Source organism: Nelumbo lutea, chromosome 2, assembly GCF_056320005.1.
Source record: "Nelumbo lutea isolate HS-2025 chromosome 2, American lotus-T2T, whole genome shotgun sequence".
In the NCBI taxonomy this organism is placed as follows: Eukaryota; Viridiplantae; Streptophyta; class Magnoliopsida; order Proteales; family Nelumbonaceae; genus Nelumbo; species Nelumbo lutea.
This window is the reverse complement of record NC_142685.1, coordinates 78,511,086-78,533,965: the sequence shown is the minus strand read 5'-3', so window position 1 is coordinate 78,533,965 and position 22,880 is coordinate 78,511,086. Positions and strand designations below refer to the sequence as shown.

Sequence of the window (22,880 nt, the reverse complement as noted above, 5' to 3'; positions counted from 1 at the left end):
AACGAAAGAATGTTAGGTAAGGCCGACTATGGAGGGGACGACGCTAAGAGTTCGACAAAACATACCCATCTTTAGACTACGAGGATTATCAAAAGTTTGAAATTTCAGCTGGTAGGATTGGAGTACATCTAGGGCAAAGGAAGGTGTCGTAGGACCTATAGAAGGAGTGAAAGAAGCTAGAGGGACAAGCATTGTAGCCTTGTCTACGTGTCTAAGGTTTTCTCAAGGCTAAAAGACGGTTTGATTGGGTCAAGTCCTTCTAACAAATATAAGAGAGTGTACAGAAGGAAGACATTAAAAGGCTTAGATGCAAGGAGAAGAGGTGATGAAAGGAGAGGGGAGGAGCATCAAGTTGTCATAGGAAAGATAAAACGTACTCTAACAAAAGATAAAACGTACTCTAAAAAGGAAAGAGTGGAGGTAGTTTGGAAGCCTCCTGATGCAGGCTTTGTGAAATTGAACTTTGATGGAAGTAGCCAAGGCAATTCTCGCACTTCTGGAATTGGAGGGGTGTTGAGAGATTGAGGGCAACTCCATCAAGGATGAGCTGCTTGTTGCATTACAACGATTGAGAGATTGAGGGCAACTCCATCAAGGATGAGCTGCTTGTTGCATTACAACGAGTAAAGATTGCACATTATTTGAACTTGGTACATGTGAAAATTGAAGAGGACTCAAAATTGGTGGTAGGACAATTAAAGGAGCCAGAATCAGTATTTGGTGTTTTGGGGAGGAGATGAAATTATACGGTTTACTAGAGGCATGAACCTAACTAGCTAAGGATAGTTTGAGTGAGAAGGTTGGCTAATGGGACAGCAGATGCTTTAGCTAAGAAAGGGGTGAACAGAAATCATTTGTTTTGGGCCCAGCTGTAACTTGATTTTTCTTTTTGTTATAGTGGGAGGTTACATCTCGTGCCTCCCCTTGAGAAGCTTGTACTGTTCTGTTTAATGCTCTAATCAAATTTCACTTATCAAAAAGGATCTAAATTATAAGGAAAGATTCAGATCTGAATAGAAAAGTGAAAGAAAAGAATAATGCTCTTTTTATACACCAAACATGAGATCTGAATCACTTAAGCTCATTTCTAGAGCACCACATCTCCTGACCCTCTAGTTCACCCAACTTATCACAGTTTTCGAGCCCCCTTCAATTACAAGTCTCTCCACCCCATCTCCTTTGCCTTTTAATTTCTTGGAAAATTTTAGAAAATTATTGCTGAACTCTATTCCTAAGAAACCAACAAACTATAGTACCAAATTTCAAATAGCCCAAAATTACTAGCATTCCATTGGTTCAAGAATATGGAGAACATTTCTTCTTCCAAGGGCTATATTTATTTATATTTTGATGAATAATAAAAAAGTTTATTAAAGAAACTCAAAGAAGTAAAACAAGATAAAATTCAATACAACACATCCCAAACCCCTTTACAATCTCTTAGTATTTCCCCGCGCAATATTTACCACATGACCCAAAACAAGTGCTTCCTATTTACTCCTTGCTTTGCAAGATAGTCAGCAAAACTATTTGTTGATCTTCAGACCCATCAACCATCGAACCTTCAATTCCATATCCTGCATGAAATGCTTGGACTTCTTGATCTCATTCCTGCATTCCACAAAATCTTTTCCATTTTCAACAACCAGGTAATTACAATTTTTGAATTCCCTTCAACTACAAGTTTCTCCACCCCCATCTCCCTAGCCTTCTACACACCCCAAAAACTACAGCCAATAATTCTGCCTTTTTCATTCCTTATCCCCCCCCCCAATTCTAGATGGGCCTAGATTTCCAAAGCTGCTACCATCAAGAATCCAGCTTCCAGAGGCAACCACTTCTTTTCCACCCCTTGCTTCCTTGCCAATGGTCCCACCTTTGTTCTCCAATTGTTAAACATAGCATCAACTAAGGAATCTTAAAAAACTCCAAAGTTTTTACCAAATGTGTCACCCTCATCATTATTATTTCTATGATACTCCTTTCGTCCTCAAAAATAATGAGTTTCTCTTCTCCCAAACATTCCAAATCAAAGCTCCATCAGTGCATCTCCACATGATTCTCCATCTTTTCGGTCAACTGAAAGTATTCAGATCAAACTTGTCTAGACTAACAGGATAAGTTCACTTACAACCAAAAAGAGAAGAACTATTCCCAAAGACAAGAGGTAAGTGAACAGGAGATTAGTAAGTGAAATGCAGTCTCACCATTCAACCCACACAAGTAGCACCAGTTAGAAGATAAACCAAAATTAGGTTTCCTTCTTTGCAACAAAACATTATTAGCATTCCCATGAAATACTTCTCAACATAAGGCACTAAACGTTGGGGGTAGGGGTGTCAATTGGACTGGATTTGGTTCAATCTGATCCAGTCCAATGTGAGTCCATTATAAATGGACCAGGTCCAATCCAATCCAACGAATGTTTTGGACCAATTTGGATTGGTCCAATTCAATGTTTGGGCCGTCCAAATCTGTTCAAAATCATTTTGATTTAGATTGGTTTCAACCCAAACCCAGTCCATTGACACACATTCTTATCGTATATCAATGGCCCAGATATTGGCTTAATCCAAGCCAATCCAATATAAATTTGTTATGGACGGATCAGATCCAATCCAATATGTCTTGTTGGTCCATCCAATCCATCCGAATTGATTTTAGACTGGACAGGGTCCAATCCTGTTAGACAGTATACCCTTAGCTCCAATCAAATTGATGTACATATCCATTTATTGTAAATGAATAAAGTACACAATTGATTCATGTTATAATTGGTGTGTTTCTGTGTAATTACCCTTAAACTAGACACTTATGAGACTCGGTAGTTTAGAATGTTCTCAGTCGTTGGATAGACTTGGGGAATTTTATCCTGCCAAGGTTGACACTAATGTGCTGCCAAGAAGGTTGAGGTAGCATGTTTCAACTGCCAGGGTTAGACCCAAAGCACATGCAGTGCGTGTTTGTTAGAAACACTGAACCCGAGCCAAATTCCAGTTATGTCCTGGACCTTGGAGACTGGTGGGAAAAACTGGAAAGTTACACAACCCCTAGTCTCAATTATGGTACTGCATTGGGTGTCGGATTGGGTTGTCTTTGATATGCCAATCAATGAGATCCTTTGCATGCCAATCAGTGAGGTCCTTTGTGGGTCAAAACCTATGTATATTGGGGCAATCTGAGAATTCACTTGAGTGGGTAATCATAGTGACAAGATCAGCCCCTTTGTTGGACAAAGTGAATGATCGGGACTACAGTCTCTCTGATGGAAACTAAACTGCCGGCAGTCGATTTCAAACTTGTTTGAGATTTGTTTTGCAAAATATATTTATATGATAATATATATATATAAGGTTTGCAAAAGGTTTTAATTCCCGGGACCCATCCGAGCAGAGAGTGCAACACTGCACCTTGCAGCCAGGGGAGAGGTCCTTCCCTGTCGGGCAGTGATTGATCATTAAGGGCTGAGAGGTTAAGTGTAAGAGACCATTTAGGGATGTTTTACCTAATGGGCTATATCTCACTTAAGTCCATTGTCCTTGGGCCTTCATAGGATGGTTGGACTCGATGATCATTTAGTGTAAATGTTGGGCCCATTAAGAGCCCCCATACTAATGGACTCAAGGGTTCACTGTACTTGAAAGTGAATTCGGCCAGGCTTTTTCACAGAAGTTGGGCTGAACCTATATGGGCTTATGTGAGGTCATTGTTGGGGTCCCATGCCATATAAAGAGAACCAAATAGGCCAGCAATTACCTAGGGTTGTGAGCCACTTACTGAATGAACCTAAAGCCCATGATTAATTAGATTAATCAAGTGGTCACATGACAGCTTAAGCAATCATGTCACATGGGCGAATATGGGTATGAATATGGGTTTGGATCAGCAATTAGGATAATAAGAAGATAAGTCTTATCCACTTAAAGAGTCCAAATACAAATAAAGATTTGGATGAGGATCCCCTTAATTCGATTAGGAGTGCTGATCCTTAAGGCTTATAAAAGGAGGAGGGAAAATTGCTCCAGTTATCAATCTGCTCTCAGTTCTCTCCTTCTACTCTTGCTGCCCAGAAACCCTAGTTCGACCTCCAGTTCTTGAATTGGTAAAGATCAGTTCTGATTTCTGTTTTTTCAAAAAAATTTCAAATACAATTCGTGCTCACCACCCTTGCTCGATCCAAGTTGTTGGATTACAGTTTTTGCCAAAAAACTGTGTTGCTGAACCAGCTTCAATTCAAGTTGTGCCATTTTTAGTGGAAGCTGGTTTTGGTACACTCTTTGGGCATGAACTACCATTTTGGGAGTTACTGTGGATTCCGTATCAGGTATACTTCTCCCTTCCTTTTGGTTTCAAATCTAGTCCGATTCGGTGCAAGAACGATCCTTGAAAAATGTAGTTTTTCTATAACTGGGAATACGATTTCCAGAAGGGTAAAAGAAAATTTTTGAAATTTCACCCGACCACTTAGCATGGTTCGGCAATCCATATGATGGATTTCCCCTTCCTTCAAACCGGTCCATTGACACCATTAATTGAGGGTATGGGAACAAAACTAACTTCCTTATGGGGGAATGGAACCAAAGCAAGAGGAGACAAGGTTAGGAATTTGAAGAAAGAAACACAAGGAAAAATCCTAAAATAACTTGGAGACCAAATACGGATGTCATCATTATTAGGTACAAAAAACACCCCATCAAGAATTTGCAAGAGGTTAGATAAAAGAACCAACTCAAAATCCCTCAAATTCCTTCTTCCAAGTTCCAAATAGGATCAAGGAGAGCAGCATTAGGATTAGAGGTAGAAAAAAAATCAGAGATTGATCTCCTCTTCAGACTTGAAAATGCAAAAATAGAGAAAACCTATCTTTTAGAAGTACATCCCTAATCAACAGGTTTCCCCCAAATTTAATCTTACTACCAAAGAAAAGAACATCTTGATATGATTTAAAAAATAAGGGACACCGCAAATAGTTTTCTAAGGATAGGCAAGTGAAGTTCTGCTAGATACTCTTGCACCCCCAATCATTTTCAATGAGCCCATGAACACAAACTACCACCTCATGCCAAAGCCCATCTATTTCCCTTGGTAATTTCCAAAGTAGTTTCCCATAAAGAGCCAAGTTCTTTTCCTTGAAGTTCCCTATACCCAAAGTCCTTCCTTTTGCATGATTAAGTTAACTTTCTTCCCTTCCCATAGTTCCCAAATCCCTCATCAGTTTCTCCACCCTCCAAAGACCAAACTACACTTTGGGACATCCTAAACACTAAAAGGTAGTAACCGCTGAAAAGTATCTCCATTTCAACACAAACAACCTCTTCTCGAATTTTTCCACCACTGGGTTCCAAAAAGAGGGGGCTCTAGAGTTAGCACCTAGAGGTAAACCTAAGTGTGTAATAGGCCAATCCCCATGGTACAACAAACTCCTGAGGGAGCAGAAAGCCCCCACTCAGAAGCAGACACCAGCTTCAAACTCTTACAACCCCCTAGAGCTAAGAAACAGAGAAGCATTGTGTCGCTTAAACTTTTTCATAAGAGACCCAAGACGGCACCCTATCAACATCCAAATAGATTCACTCATCTAAAATCTTCTTGTTACATAAATCGACTATTCCTCTCAGCCCAAATAGTCCTTAAAACAACTGTAGGAATAGATCGCCAAACACAAATTCCTTTTTTTTTTTTGCTCAAGCCTGGCAGATTACAACACCACAGAATCTCTTTAACTGAACATGGCATGACCCAGTAAATCCTAACAGGTCTGAAAAAATACCCCCAGATTTGACAAGAGACATTACAATGAACCTACAGGAACTATTTCCAGATTGTGCCCACACAAACCACAGTTCAAGTCATGAAGTTGCATGCCCCTCATAGACAGATTTTCCTTGGTCAGACACCCCTCATAGACAGATTTTCCTTGGTCAAACATCTATCTAGCACCAAAACCCATAATAAGAAGTTTAATTTTGAAGGACTGACAGGGTTCCATATTTCTTAAACCTTGATGATCCTCCCCATCACAAAACATTATGATATCATCTACGAACTACGAGTCACAATGATATTCTTCTTCTAAGGATTCTTTACCTTTTGTTTTTTTGCCTACACCAAACTTGTTGACATTTCTCCATCCAAGTATTGCAAATCTCTCATGGTGTACCTATACATTCAAGAACCTTGCCATTCTATATCCATCCCATTAACACCTTGGAGTCACCAGGCAAGATATATTAATTGAGGAAGACTGCTATTCCTAATCCTTGTTGCACCATAAAGTCCTTGTGGTATTAACCTAAGATTCTCTTTCCACTACAATACTAGTAATTAATAACTAAATCAAAATTAACTGTAGTGCATCAAGTTTTTATAATCAAACTAAGAAATTAGAGGAGCAGAGTAATTATGCTAACTGTAACTAAACCGGGACAAAAAAGGAGAAGAGTCAAGTGTGATTAAACGAAGCCAGAAAAAAGCAGAGTTAACCTTTCTCAGTTTTAGCCCTCCATTATATCTTTGATTTCTTTACCATTGTCATCATTATGTGTAAGAGTTTTGCAATTGCTTCTTCTGGGTAAACAATAAGAATATTTATTGGATCTTAAAGCACAACACTTCATAAACACACACACAACAACTACCTAGAGTTTCTAAAAGGGTGAGATTTAAGGAGTCTTAGGCTCTTAGTGACTTGCTTAACAAGCATCAAATAAGTTGATGATGGACTGCAAGGGTAATAAAAAACAACTAAAATAACATCAAAATGTAATAAAACAACCCATAATTGTGTCTTTTTGAGAAATTCCAATGACAAAATGATTTTTAACAACATCGGAGAGCAAATAGAAAAGGTATCCTCTAAAAATTATACTGGCATAACACTAGTACTCGATTTGAGAGGCTACACTTAAAAGGATGACCCCTAACACATGCATTCAGCCTAGTAAGCCTGCTTCTTGCTAATTCATCAGCTGTTAGAGTTAGCAGACATAGATGTCAACTGGAATAAGATGTTAATTCTAGAAGACAAAACACACACCTCTCAGATGGCATGAAAGGAAGTAGGAATCACCATGGACTGCCTCCAATACATCTTTTTAAACCAATTTTTTAAAATGTGGAGGCGTAATGCGAGGCGTTCCACTACCTAGAGGCGTAAGAAGTAGTTCAAAACGCAAGAGGTGTAAGCCTCCCGAACACAAGGAGGCATAAGCCTCCTTAAGAGGAGGGAATTAGGAGGAAAGATGAAGAGGGAGGGGGATCTCATTTTTTCTTTATTTATAATATAAACTTTTTTATATTAAGAAGAATAAAGATGCATAACATTAGTTGAAAGGGGGGGGGGTCTTGTCGAAGTGGGGGGGGGGTCTGGGGGCAAAGCCCCCAATCAAAAGGGGCGGGAGGCAAACCATTTTCTTTCCCCTTATCTTTTCTTCCCTTCCCTTTCCTTTTCTCTTTTTTTTTCTTCTCTTTCTTTTTTCTTTCCCTTCCCTTTCTTTTCCTTTCTTTTCCTTTCCTTTCCTTTCCTTTCCTTTCTTTCTTTTTTTTTTCTTTTTTCTTTTTTTATTCTTTTTATATCAGATGTGCATGAGGCACATGAGGTGTGCGCCTCTAGCAAGCCTCTTGCACCTGAGGCATACGCCTCAGAGGTGTCAGCGCCTCTGGCATACGCCTCAGGGTGTTTGGGGAGCACCACGCGCACCTCCATGTCACGGGGGTAGTTCTACAGCGGAAGAAACCCATGCGGCATCCAAGGTAGGCCAGGACAAGCCTTTATGTGCTTAGAGGCTAGGAGTTGCCCAATGGGATGGCTCCACCAAGGTCAGTAGCACTGGAACATGACCTCAAGTCCAATGGTCGAGGCACTCTGCTGGCTCCGGCCGGTCCATGGAAGGCACCACTTACGTGCTAAAGGGGGACAACCATAATGCAAGGCGACTGTGCGCCGAAGAGGTGACTTGGCATCGATGTGAAGGGTCTCCTGTATGCCGATGATGATGGGCACCTGTGTGCCATGTTGATAGGCAACCACTTGGGTCGGAACACACCCGTGCGCTAGGGGCAACGGGATAACTCAATCAGCTTGGGCAAGGGGCTAGCGAGGTGAAGGGTCATGCTTGAGATAGGCCCGCATGCCAAGCCTTCCTTGAGTGTCGGCAGCGCAGTGCCGGTCCAACATTGTCCCCACGAGCATGTGTGCGCCCATGAGGAACCCTGGTAGCCATGCTAGCCACTAACCAGGGCCGCCCCGCAAGGGATGAAGATCTAGGAGTGCCAAGGTTAGACACCCAAGGAGGTCGACCACCTCTCCTCCTCAAAGAGTACGTTAAGCTTTTGGTGGTCTGCCTGAACATAACATCAATTCTCCCAAAAATCTTACAGGCGAAAATGACAGTGATGTCCCTAACGTAAGCTTGCCAAGTGTAGGCAAGGCTAAGCCTATGTCAGACCGTAACATCCAGGCATACGCCTCCCACGCCTAAACATGGCTCAGTAAAGCCCATGAAGACTGATATGAAATCTTGAAATGGGAATATAATCTCCACCTTCAAAAACACACCCCAACGGAACCTGAAACACTCATGAGCATCTTCTGTTGTTGTTTCTAATAAATCCACCTTATTTGATGATAACTGAGAATGATAAGAGACTGAAAGTCCCTACGAAAACTATGCAAATGAATTTCTAGCAGCAAGTAATCAAATTAATAGAGATTCTCATAACTAAAATCCACCATGAAAACTCAATGTGAAACTTCAATGATAATCAATTCAATGACTTTATACATGGAATAAGGACAACCCTACAACATAACATGTGCAAACAGCATCCTTGAGTAAGTTTACAGTCATTCATCTAATCCACAACAGTGCTATTAAGATGAACACAGAAAAAAACATATTGTACGGGGACCTACCAAGTTATTAGCAAAGCATTAAATAAAAACAAAGCCCACTCAATAATTCAAGCAGAGGACTATACACCAATTGAACAAAAATAGAGCACAACAGAAACACTAATGCAAATGAGAAACAATCAGGTATTTGGAAAACAAAAACAATTTTACTAAGTTCCATATTTGATGGTAACTGAGCACAACCATTGAACAAAAGAAAACCTAACAATACAAATACATCAAAACCAAGTTTTAAATCAGTGTTGGTGAAAATATCAGTTATCAAAATATAGGAAATATGTCAGAAATGTCATATGGAAAAATTGTAAAAGTTTTAGACATGATGGAAACATTGTGAAATTTGCAGAAATATAGAATGATATTTTATGAAATAATAAAAGAAGCATCCCTTTAAAAGTATATGCTACATAGTTGCCTTGTAAACTTTAAGGGGAGCAAGTCAGGCAAGTTGTGCCGGGTTTAAGGTGAAACTAGGCCCAAACCTAAGAATTGAACTAAATCTTGAGCCCCGACCAAGCCGAAGGTCAAACCCAACCTATCCAACCCAGGCCCTGCCCAAAATGAACATTGGCACACTTGGCTTGGGTCCAAGCCCAGGCCAAGCTCAGGTTAGTCAATCACATATGTATAATCAACACATTCCCCAAGGGCTAGGACCGGGCCCAGCCCAAAAAATAGGGAAGCTCTGAGTTTTGGCCCCAAGCCTAGCCCAAGGACCAAAAATCCAAGCCCAAGTTGTGTAAAATTGTGGGCGGGGTTGGTCCAAGGTTAGCTTAGGCCTGTCCAAGTTGCACCCCTAACTTTAAGAGTCAAAACTACATGATAGAGTTAGCAAGAAAGTTTCAAACTCATGGAAAGAATTATTGCAGACAGAATTTAATTAATAAGCATCTTTACAGACAGTAGCATTCATTTTTGTTGAGGCACTTACTTTTATTTTAGTACTAGGATCAATTAAGAGATATGTAATTACAATTTAACTCAGTATCCAAAGCTGGTCTACCTACAGTTTTGAGATATTATTCCTTGTCCTGCACCACAATGCCATGTTTTCTATTTATCTCACTCAAACATACTACCCAGCAAACTTCATTCATATCATACAAGGCAAATTCATAACTACTTCCAGTTATTAACTTGTTCCATCATCATCCAAACATCAGCAACAAAATATAAAACTGGGTTAAATTAAAAAACAAAAAATAAATGTCCCTAGGTTTGCTCTGCTCACCACAAAGAGACTGCAATCGGTTTTAAGTGAAAAGAACTCCAAAGAAGTTTCTCCACCATTCTCAAAGAGCCTGATATTCTCATTCTTACGGGTGAACCTAACCGCACTGTCCCTCTTCAGATGATAAATTTCAGTCAAAACAGAATTTAATATATTGCTGGTCTTGGTTCCTTGTAGTATCAGTGTTTTCTTCCCATTCTCAACCTGCATGACAGAATTCATATATAAAATCAGTTCAAGTGTCCATATGATAGATAATGGAAAGTTCCTGATTGAGAAAAACTGAAAAATAAAGTAACCCATAGGAGCTTACAAGCTTGGGAGCACGCTTTTCAAGCACTCGTTTGGATTTTGCTGTTTTTGGAGTTGAAATCTTCAACATTATTAACTAGCACAAGAAGAAATCACATCATATTATATCATGACATCATATATCTTATACATATATAGTTATATACTTAATGCATGAGGTGTATGAGGCATACATCTCTAGCACGCCTCATATAAAGGCGTATGAGGCATACGGCTCTTGCACATGAGGCCTACGCCTCAGAGGTATCAACACCTCAGGACATTTTTGGGGCACCTCTCCTGGAGGCATACACCTCCCATGCCTTTCAAAACACTGGCCATGATTGTTTTGATCAAGAACACAACAAATATCATTCTCAAACCCTGAAGATACTCCTTTTCCTAAACCATGAGATCACAAAGATAAAAGGAAAGTATAGATATAGATAAGCCAAGGAGCATTGTGGTAGACATCTTTTAATTGCCATTATGTGCAGTAATTTCTAATACAATTTAGAAAACGCATTCTTTAATCACAACAGTTGATAACAACATCTGGATTCGGATTTCCAGAATGTCAGTGTCAAATGGGTAATGCAGAGATGAGTTAAGTATCTTACAGGGACAATTTTTTTATTTTAATTGCAATCTTACAGGCAGATATCCTGTAATTAGTGGACAAATCTGCAGAGATTAACTCCCATCCTCAAAAGTTATGCTACAAAAATTAACACACAAAGTCCATCCAAAAACTTAATACACAAAACAACTAATAACTGCTTAGAGATTGCCCACCCAACAACACATGCATTGACCCATCACAGCAGGCAGGCAGTGACAGATTAAGTTTCAGTGACTTTGTTAAATTTTCCTTTTAATAGCCCAACATAGATGGCATTTGATCCTACTATACATGCACCAAATAGAATACCATCAATCTTAGAGTTGACAAACTTACAAATAGAAATCACAGACGTAGTGATAGTACCACAGTAAATAGTAAGCAGAAGCCAAAAGGGGACAGGAAGAATGACATAGTGAGGAAATTTATAGAATCAGAACATGAGAACCTAAAGAGACAGAGCAAAGAATGTGCAATTCACCACTAAGAAAAACAAAACGAATAAAGAAGCAGAGAACAAATAAAACAGGAGCTCTCGGAGGTCAATGTAACAGAAGAAACAGTAATTTATTAACAAGACAGAATCCAAGAAAGAGAGGAAGGACATAAGGAACTAGAGATTACCATCAGCATGAGAAAGGAAGTTGATGTGGACAGAAGGAAGGGGTGTAAAGGAGAAGAGTATCTGCAAAGATTCTTTTTTTTTTTTTTTGAACAGGGAAGAGGCAAAAGCAACTAGGGAGACCAAAGAAAGGCTTCATTAGCTCCAACACCAATATTGACACAGCAGGATCAATATCTTCCACTAAAAGGATTATGTGGCAGAAAGCAAGGCCAAGGATCCATCACTGCTGCAATTTTTGTTTCTCTTGTCCCTCTAACAAAGCTTTCCTTGAATGTTGAAACCTTAACTTTGTTACATAATTGAATAAGCACAAGATTCCAGTTTGTTGAAGCAGAACAAGAGGAAAAACTCTTAGGGCTCCGTTTGGTAAGAGTGCAAATGCCAGTTCAGTGCATATATGCATGTTTCGAATGCTGCTACAGTAACCCGAACCAGGAAGAGAAGGAAGAAGAAGAGAAGAAGAAAGAAAATAAGGGTCTGTCGAAATCTAATGGACCACCCATACAGTCAACTCCCTTAATCTTTATTAGACTCTAATGACCTTTACAAAGACTAAACTACCCTTACTTAAGTGTGAGGCAGTCTCGTATAAAACTGCCACATAAGCAAACTACTTAACAAACATAAGATGACTAAACTACCCCTATTCGGCTCACTTTAACACTCAACCTCAAGCTGGAGAATATATGGCATATAATCCCAGCTTGTTATATAGATAGTTCACTTTCCCTGAGCTTAGAGCTTTTGTAAACAAATCTGCCCACTGATCATTCGAGCACACATGTTTTGTATTTATCTCTCCAGCAAGAACCTTCTCCCTCACAAAGTGGCAATCAACCTCTATGTGCTTTGTTCTCTCATGAAAGACAGGGTTGGAAGAGATATGGAGTGCAGCTTGATTGTCACAGTACAATCTCATAGGTTTATCCATGTGAAACCCAATTTCTTGTAGGAAATTCCTCAACCACACTAATTCACAGGTAGTGTGTGCCATGGCCCTATACTCGGCTTTAGTTACTCTTCCATGTCACAAGATTTCCTCCAAGAAATGTGCAATAGCCTGTAGTAGATCTTCTGTCATTCATTGAGCTTGCCCAGTCTGCATCTGTATACCCAACTACTTCAAGTTTTACTCCTGGTTTATACAATAGCCCACGGCCTGGAGCTCCTTTCAGATACCTTACAATTCTAAGAATTGCATCCCAGTGAGGTATACGAGGGTTTTGCATGAATTGGCTCACCACACTGACTGCAAAGGAGATATGGGTCTCGTGATAGTCAGATAGTTCAGCTTTCCCACTAGTCGTCTATACCTTCCAGGATCTTTAAATACTTCTCTTGTATCACTGCTCAACTTAACATTTGGTTCCATAGGGGTCTCAACCGGTTTTGCACCTAACTGTCATGTTTCTTCCAATAGATCAAGAACACATTTCCTTTGGCACAGATTTACACCTTGTTTTGACCTGGCGACTTTTATTCCCAAGAAATACTTTAATGTTCCAAGGTCTTTTGTTTGAAAATGATTTTGCAAAAATACCTTTAGTTTGCAAATCCCCAATTTATCACTGTCAGTAATGACAATATCATCCACATAGACCACTAATAAGATCTTCCCAACTTCTGAGTCATAACTGAACACTGAGTGATCAACCTAGCATTGCTTCATTCCAAAACTCTTCACCACTTCGCTGAACTTCCCGAACCAAGCATGTGGTGATTGCTTCAACCTATAAATTGCCTTCTTCAGTCTGCACACCTTACCATCCTCCCCCTGAGCAACAAACCCAGGTGGTTGCTCCATATATACCTCCTCCACCATATCACCATGGAGGAAGGCATTTTTTATATCAAGCTGAAACAGAGGCCAATCATACATAACTACCAGGGAAATTAGTACACGAACAGAACCAATCTTAACCACAGGAGAGAATGTCTCCATGTAGTCCACTCCATACAACTGTGAGTAACCTTTAGCAACAAGTCTGGCCTTCAGATGCTCCACACTACCATCTGGCAAGTATTTCACAGTATACACCCATTTACAGCCCACAGCATGCTTACCAAGTGGGATAGTAGTAATTTCCCACGTTTGAGTATGTTGAAGAGCATAAAGTTCCTCCTCCATTGCCCACTGCCATCCAGGTGAACTAAGAGCTTCTTCAACATTGTTAGGTATGGAAATAGATGACAAAAGTGAAACAAACTGGCGATGTGAGGTAGAAAGACGAGATAATGAAACAAAATTGGAAATGGGATGGAGGGTAGAGCTGCGTTTACCTTTCCGTAAGGCAATGGGTAGGTCAAGGTCTGAAGGTTCAGCAATAGGAGCCATGAGAGGATCCGCAGATGAGGTAGAAGCTGGAGGGGCCGGTGTCGTTCGACGTGTATACACTTGTCGGATCAGTGGTCGTTCGGTGGTGATCTGCACTGAATGGGGTGATGAGTCTACTCCAACAACAGCATCTGGAACTGGATCACTGACAGGAAGAGGAAAAGGAAGCAAGGGTGGAGACGAAGGTGCTTCAGGACTTGAGAAGAAGGGTACAGACTCAAAAAATGTGACATCAGGGCAGACATAGCACTTTCGGGTAATGGGATTATAACACTTGTACCCTTTTTGAGTCCAAGAGTAGCCAAGGAAGACACATTTAATTGAGCATGCATCTAACTTGTCTATTCCAGGAATCAGATTGTGGACAAAGCACACACAACCAAAGACACGAGGAGCTAATGGAAATGGAGATAAAGTGGGAAACAAGATAGAGAAGGGGGACTAACCAGGAAGAATGAAAGAGGGCATCCGATTAATGAGGAAACATGCAGTGAATACAGCATCACTCCAAAACCATTTAGGAGCATTCATGCGGTGAAGAATAGACCGAGCAGTTTCAAGAAGCTGACGGTTCTTCCGTTCAGCTACCCCATTTTGTTGAGGGGTGAATGCACATGAGGTTTGATGAATAATGTCATGTTGTTCTAAATACTATTGAAATGAAGTAAGAAAGTATTCACGACCATTATCTGAACGGAGAACTTTGATTGGAACACCAAATTGTGTGCGTATTTCAGCATGGAATTTTTTAAAAATGGAAAATAATTCACTTCTTTCTTTCATTAAGTAAATCCATGTCATTCTTGAACAATCATCAATAAAAGAGACAAAATACTTGTACCCATTATAAGACTCTATTTTGATTGGACCCCAAACATCTGAATGAACCAAAGAAAAAGGACTCAACATACGACTCTCAACTCTTGGACTGAAAGACACACGACGATGTTTCCCAAACTGACATGACTCACATTACAAAACTGACAAATGACTCAATGACGGAACCAATATCTTGAGAGCCTTGAGAGATGGATGTCCCAGTCGGCAATGCCATTGTAGAGGAGTAAGTGAGGTCTGAAGAGCAATTAAAGATCCACCACCGTAGATAATGCAATCCACCAGCTTCATGCCCCCCACCAATCTTCATCCCCGTCTTGAGATCCTAAAAAACACAAGTGGAAAGAAAGAAGGTAACAGAACAGTTAAGGGCTTTGGTTATTTTACTAACAGACATAAGATTGAATGAAAACTTAGGTACATACAAAACAGATGATAAGAGCACAGAAGCCATGTCAACATTACCAACACCACAGATGGGAGATGAGGACCCATTGGCAAGTGTAACAATTTGTGATGTGGAGGTTTCAGAAAGAGAAGAGAACACACCTAGAGTCCCGGTCATATGATCTGAGGCTCCAAAGTCAATAATCCAAGGAGAGGTTTTAGATGACATGCAAGCAATACCAGAGTGGGCAAATGTGGCAGTGGTATGCTGTGAAATAGTTTGAAGGAACCGTTCATACTCATCACGCGAAACACTCACCATCTCCCTCCCAGAAGTAGATGTAGATGTGAGAGGAGTTCGGTCTGCATGTTTATTGTCATTGATGTCAACCTCACCTGCTACAGCATGATTAGCCCATTTAGAGGGAGGGCCATGTAGGTCATAACAAAAATTCACTGTGTCCCCTTCCCTGCCACAATGAGTACACTTCCTTGCAAAGTTATTCTTCCCTCTACCACGACCTCCCCCTGAATCACGACCACCCCGACCAATCATGGAGCTGCCACGGCCTCCTCAGGAGGCATGTCCTCCCCCTCTTGTACTGTATCCACCTCTTCTAGCTGTCACAAGTGCTAATCTATCAGACTGTGTGGAATTCTTTGTCTGTCCCAAAGAAATTATGCGAAACTGTGAGAATACTTCCTCAAGTGTAAGAAGGGTGGAGCTCCCTAATATTTGGGCTCTAACTGGTTCATACTCCGATTTCAGCCCCACCAAGAATCTTGTAACATCTAGTTGTTCCCTTTGCTGTTGTTGAACCTTAATATCTAGAGTGAGGGGATGATAGACATTGAGTTCATTCCTTATATTCTTCATGCAGGCATAGTATTCTTTGTGTTTTGTCTCCTTGTTGCAAATCAAAGTACTAAGTTGATATACTCTTGTTGTATTATCTTGTCCAGAATACAACTTCTTAGCATGTAATCATATATCCTTAGTCGTATCAAGAAACATGAAGTTGGCACTAATTTTGGGTTCCATACTGTTCCATAGCCAAGTCATGATTTGAGCATCTTCTTATTCTCAATCACCAAACCCTGGGAAGTCAACCAGTGGTTTCTCATCTTTTATGTGCTTCACTTTCCTCTTTGCCTTGAGGAAAACTTCCACTGATTTAGCCCATGGAACACAGTTCTCCCCATTCAATTTAATTGAGGGCATTTGTACACCTAGGTAGTCAGGGGAAACCACCACATTAGGTTTCTGATCATTAAACCCATCTCCTATTGCTGCCATTGTACTCTTTCACAGTTGCCTCTAACCTGAATTCTCAGCAACAAGCTGACTGCTGTAATTCAAAAGTTGATGTTCTAGCACCTATAGCAACCCCTAAACACAACAGTGGGTACACACACCTTGTTCTTATTCACACTACTGCTGATTTCATAACACCACGAACCACATAAGTATCAATTTAACACTCACTAATCACATGTAAGCCCTCTTACAACCACTCAATAAGGATTGTGCAACACAAGCACCACAACATAGTCAAACCTATTACACCCAGTTCAGACTAGTTTAACATTTTTAAGAGGCCACTACACAACCACAAAAACTCAGCTATGTCACAGCATTACACCTTACACCACTCGGCCACTTATAGCAGCCCTAACACCACTCAACAACTTACAGCAGCCCCTACACCATTCGGCTACTGTACACACAGCCCGTTCTAGGGCAACAATGAACCTAGTTCTCTAGGTTCTGATCAGTACTAACAACTTCTTGAAGGGTTTCTACCCAGAAATACCAGCAACACAAGAAGAAGAGATAACCGACCTTCCTTTGAGAGTCTCAACCAACCATTCACAGCTGAAGTCACTTTTCTTGATGAAGAAGATTATGCGCAACTGAGAGAGACGAGCTGTGATGTTTCAGACCTAGGACGAACCAGTTCTCTCCATTGACTGATCAGAAACGAAGGAAGAAGAGTCACAAATACTGTTGAGGTGCTTTACCAACTAAAGTAGGTCAGGAACATGGCTCTGATACCATGTTTCGAATGCTGCTACAGTAACCCGAACCAGGAAGAGGAGGAAGAAGAAGAAGAAGAAGAAGAAAAGAAGAAGAAAGAAAATGAGGGTCTGTCGAAATCTGATGGACCACCCATACAGTCAACCCCCTTAATCTTTATTAGATTATAATGACCTTTACAAAGACTAAACTACCCTTACTTAAGTGTGGGGCAGAGTATCTCTAATAAAACTGCCACATAAGCAAACTACTTAACAAACATAAGATGACTAAACTACCCCTATTCGGCTCACTTTAACAATGCACTTTGGTTCAATTTTGTTGGTGTTTGATAAGAGTACATTTATGTACTATGACATGTTTCAAATCATGTTTCATCGAAAATGAGAGTAAAGTTTGCAACCAAAAAATGGATGCAAACTTTGCACTCAAAGTTGGTCAATGTAAAAAAAGGTAGATTCCAATCTAGGAGTTTGTGTCTGCACCCATTACAACTAAAAATCATTTGGCAAAAAAGTAAACTTATCAATGCAAAATTAAACCAACTTTGCATTTGCATGGACCAGAATGTACTCTACATATTTATATCTGCACTCTATTAGAGCCTAGGTGATTAACAAGGAGGAAACAATTTTCGCATATAACTTCAAATCCTATATATACAGCAACCTCACCAGACCAAGCAGTACCCCATGGAAAGAGAAGGAACACATACCAATCAACACTTATTACTAGAGAAAAGAGCTAACCCCCCATGACACTCAAAGCTTCCTTGTCTCCTTTGCAAATAGGCAGAGAGACAGAGGCAAAGACTGAGAGAGTTGCAGAGTAGCATTCAAAGCGTCAAACCCTAAACCATGACCCCTATACTAGTATACCTTCAACCCAACCCACCCTAACCTTCTTTATGTGACCCAATGGATTGCCAGATCTATATAAGACAGCCGTTTTAATTTGATTTGTACACCTTCAACCCAACCCACATTAACCGTTTTATTTTGGTACAATGGATAATTGGACCAATCATTATCAGCCCATATGGAAAATGAGTGGGTCACAACCCACTCTGACCTTGACCCATCCAATATTGACCCGCTAACCCAAGCGTAAAATGTTTTTAAATTCTCCTCGATCTCAAATGCCATAACCAAATGGGTCAACCCATATACCCAAAATTCTAAATTATATAAGAAAACAAGGTTACATCCCTTCTGTTCTTTTATCAATAACAGGAAATTTCATTAACAGAACAAATTCGGATTTTCGAATACCGTTTACAAGCCTAAGGACGTGTCAAAATTGGCAAAACCACCCACTGGATGCTCTGACAAGTGTGGACGTGTTTCGTGCCAACCAAACCCACACCCACCTATTGCCACTACTCACCCACCGAGCATCCCGACCCGTTATGCTCATCAATTGGCCCAACCACACGAATTAGCGATGGGAAATGGTGGTTTTGCAAAGCACCGCTTCCCACTGTCGGCCTTCTCCATGGCAAAACCACCCACTGGATGCTCCGGCGAGTGTGGAAATGTTTCGTGCCAACCAAACCCACACCCACCTATTGCCACTACTCACCCACTAAGCATCCCGACCCGTTATGCTCATCGATTGGCCCGGACCGACAGTGGGAAATGATGGTTTTGCAAAGCACCGTTTCCCGCTGTCGACCTTCTCTAGAAGCCCCGGGGCTTCTCTGCCTCCCACAGGGCCGTCGAAGTTACCTCACCCTACATCGTGGGGGTGGTACCGCCACCCATCTACCCCTGTGTCACCCATATAGGACAGCATGTCAAAATTGGCAAAACCACCCACTGGGCACTCTGGTGGTGCAGAGGTCTTCCATGTCGACCAAACCCACAGACTCTTATTGCCACTCACCCACCAAGTATCCCTCTTCCGTCTGTTCATCAACGCAATGGTCCGAACCCATGGGAAACGATGGTTCTACCAAAACATCGTTTCCCATTATCAGACTTCTCCGTGAGCCCAGGGCTTCTCCACCTCCTACAGGGGCCTCAGGGGCCTCAACCCACACAATGGGATGGTATCGCTGCCCAACTACCCCCATGCCAACCATCCGGGACAATATGTCAGAATTGGCAAAACCACCCAATGGGCGCTCCGGCGGGCGCGGATGTGTTCTGTGTTGACCAAACCCACACCCTATTGCCACTCACACACCGTTAGCTTCTCCATGAGCTCGGGGCTTCTTTGCCCCACACGGGGCCCTCGAGGGGACCTCCCGCGTTGTGGGGGTGGTACCTTCGCCCATCTACCCCCGCGCCACCCATTCAGAACGTGTCAGAATTGACAAAACCACCCATTGGGAGCTCCAGCAAGTGTGGATGTGTTCCGTTCTAACCAAACACACAACCTTGTACACCAAACATCCTACCCCCTTCTACCCATCCATCAGTCCAACAGCCTAGATCAATGGTGGGAAACGATTGTTTTGCCAAAGCACTGTTTTCTACCATTGCGCTTCCCTGTGAGCTCGGGCCACCTCCACCTCCTACAAGGCCCTCGGGGGGGCCTCACCCCACATCGTGAGAGTGGTACCACTGCCCATCTACCCCTGTGCCACCCGTCCAGGACAACGTGTTAGAATTGGCAAAACCACCCATTGTGAGCTTCGACGGGTGCGGAGGTGTTCAGTTTTGACCAAACCCACACCCTCCTAATTCCACTCACCCACCAAGCATCTCGTCCCCCCTCCGCCCATCCATTGGCAAACGGCCTGGATCGAAGGAGGGAAACGGTGGTTCTACCAAAGCCACTTGGAAGACTAAGTATGTATTTGGTTCCATGGGCAACGTTTATTTGTACTTTTTCACTTTAAATGTTTCCTATTTTTGTTGTTTGGTTAGGATTCACTTTAAACGATTTTACTCTCCACCTCAGATTAATACCCATTAAAGTGTGCCACATCAGCATTTGGTTTCAAAAATCGCTAGGGCATTAAGGGGAAACAAGAATTTGACTTTTCCCCAAATGCCCCATGCACAAAAACCAAAGCATTTCAGTTTTCTACCATTTATTTGATAAACCATGAAACCAAACAATCGTTTCATTTTGTTTCATATGCAATAAAAACCAACGCCTATGTGGCGTTGATGTGGCAGCATTTTTTCAATAAACGCCCACAGAACCAAACACAGCCTAAGTATTGCAAAACCGATATTTCTTGCTAGGGGCAGAACTCTTAGATGGATTTACAAATATTTCTAGGGATAGTTAAGTTATTTTAGTGAACGAAAAATAATCTTGTAAAATGTTAGATTAAAATGACTCAAGTCCACCATTAATATAAATTCCATTACAACAATATGCCAAAAAAGTTCGCCAGAAATAGGTAAACATAAGTTAATCCAACACAAAAATGAAGGGGGTGGGGAAAGTCTTCTAAGACAACCCTAAGACTACTGAACCAACGTAATGACCTACTATTAATATGAATTCTTAGATGGATTGATTTCATGAACTTGATCTATTGAACCAACAGCTAGCTAGTTGATGGGTTGTCATGAATTCGATCTAACCCCGAACTAACATCCACTACTTTCTCCAAATATTGAAGGCACTCCACAACATCTCCATGGCTATTTGCCAATGTAACATCATCTAACCACCTGCGAGGAATCGCCCATTCCAGAAATTTGCAACCACCACCCAACTCAAAGTGCGACAACACATGTCAACTACAATTTACATACCTTATAACAACTAGCAAATAATATCAACCCACTGAAATATTACCTCAGATTTTAATCGACAATTATAAAACATCTTCGGAGTATTGGGAGTTGTTGAAATTCGAAGGATATATTTCCGTTTACAATAGCAATACTTAGTATCACACTATAAGCTATTTAGGGACTGATTCCCACCACTCCTTTGTTTCATTCGCTCGAGGAGTTTATTTGGTTTTCGGGTGTTGTTTATTAGTCTATCAACCGAATAGCGAATATCTCAGTTCAGTGGGTCTATGCTGCTAGATCACTTGAAACCTTCACCCGAGAAGCTGGGAGCAGTGTTATAGTTCAACAAGTCTACCAACCGAGTATTTGTTGTTCTTCATGGGCTGAAGGAAGTCAAGGCTGTATTAGATGGGTTAAGTAAGAGGATCCAGAGCTACTGAGATTGCTTCTCTACATTAGGGTTAAGATTTTTAGTCTTGTTATATCCAACTTCATTGAGATGGGTTAATTGATAATTTAATGCTACAACTACTTCATTGGCAAAACATGAGCCGATAGAGAGTTGTGTAGTAGCATCTTCATGTCATTGTTAATATCTCTTTTGAGAGCAAGTTGTATTAAATCAAAGACTAGACTTTTGGTCTGGTTTTCTTTATTACCTTATGTTTTCTATTTTTTTTCATTCATCTCAATATTTGCATTCTTTTTCACTCATTTTTTGGATATATTGTTGGGACTACACTCATCTTCCAGCTTTAATTTTTATTAAAGCAGTTCCAAGGTAGATTTTCTTACATTATCTGAAAGTTTGTTTATCTGTGTTCAGTCAGTAGGCATTCTAGTCTGACTTTAATTTTTTTTTCTTTTTTAAGTTGTATTCAGAATATAATATTGTTTGATAACAATTTTGCTTCATCATAATTATAGTTAGCAACCTGACATATCGTAGGTCCTATGTGGTTGATAATTTTGCTTTTATGGATAAGTTCAATTTGCATCTCTAATATAAATCCACTACAAGATATATGAATAATAATTTCGGTTGGTAATTCTCCTTTGAAGGACCAATTTCTAACCCTTTTTTCTATTTGTACCCTTAAAAATGATTTGGTTTCCACTTTCCTTGTACCCTCTAACTTGAACTTTAGGTTTGGATGGAAATTGGGTTTGAGAAGAGCTATCATGGGCACAGAACTGGACAGTACTTTGACTATCTTGACCATCCTTGATGGGGTTTTCTTGGAACCCACAAAGATAAACAATAGAATTTGGACCCCCCCTCTCCTTTAGGCTCCTTTACTTGTGCTTCCTTCTTTAAAGCCCTAACTCAACCGATTATCCCCCTTGGTTTGTGATGCTTGTCATTCCCTATTAAAGAAGTTTGATGTCAGCCTATCCCACCAAAGGTTGGGAGTTTTTGTTGGGAAGCTTTTTTTTGGAAAGAGTCAACATAGGAGATTTGCTTCAAACAAAGAGACCCAGTAGATGTTTATCTCCTCACAAGTGTGTTATTTGTAAAGCTGATGGTGGACTCCCCCACCAAACATGCAAAGCTTGTTTGCTTCCTCTTCCTTAAAACGACCAACAAAAAGGGGGAAGGATTATGTGGAGTTGTGTTCAAGTTGTTGTTTGCTGAACTTTATGGGAAGAAAGAAATTCAAGGATTATTTTGGCTAAGGAGAGAAGTTTAGAAGTTGTGCAAGTGGTTCACATAAGGGTGATACATTGGCTGAAATCATTGGATTTGTTTACAGATTTTTTCAGTGGATGATTTGCTAAGAAAATGGAAAGAAATTGCTAGTTCAGTCCTAGTTATGAAGACCTCAAGTCCTTTTTGAAATCCTCTGCTTTAGGGCTTTATTAAGCTCAATTTTGATAGTAGTAGTATGAAAAATC

At 40.7% G+C, this 22,880-nt stretch overlaps 1 protein-coding gene across 1 annotated transcript in view; it reads right to left on the bottom strand.

Annotated features, from left to right (window-relative positions):
- The window catches only part of LOC148871605 (ribosome production factor 2 homolog), a 31,428-nt gene that overhangs the window by 3,731 nt on the left and 4,817 nt on the right, over positions 1-22,880 (bottom strand). The window contains exons 2-3 of the mRNA XM_088971156.1: positions 10,459-10,533; positions 10,146-10,349 (exon numbers count right to left, since the gene is read on the bottom strand). Coding sequence (XP_088827282.1) covers positions 10,146-10,349; positions 10,459-10,527 — 273 coding nt within the window. The 5' untranslated portion in view covers positions 10,528-10,533. The remainder of the gene's footprint in view (positions 1-10,145; positions 10,350-10,458; positions 10,534-22,880) is intronic.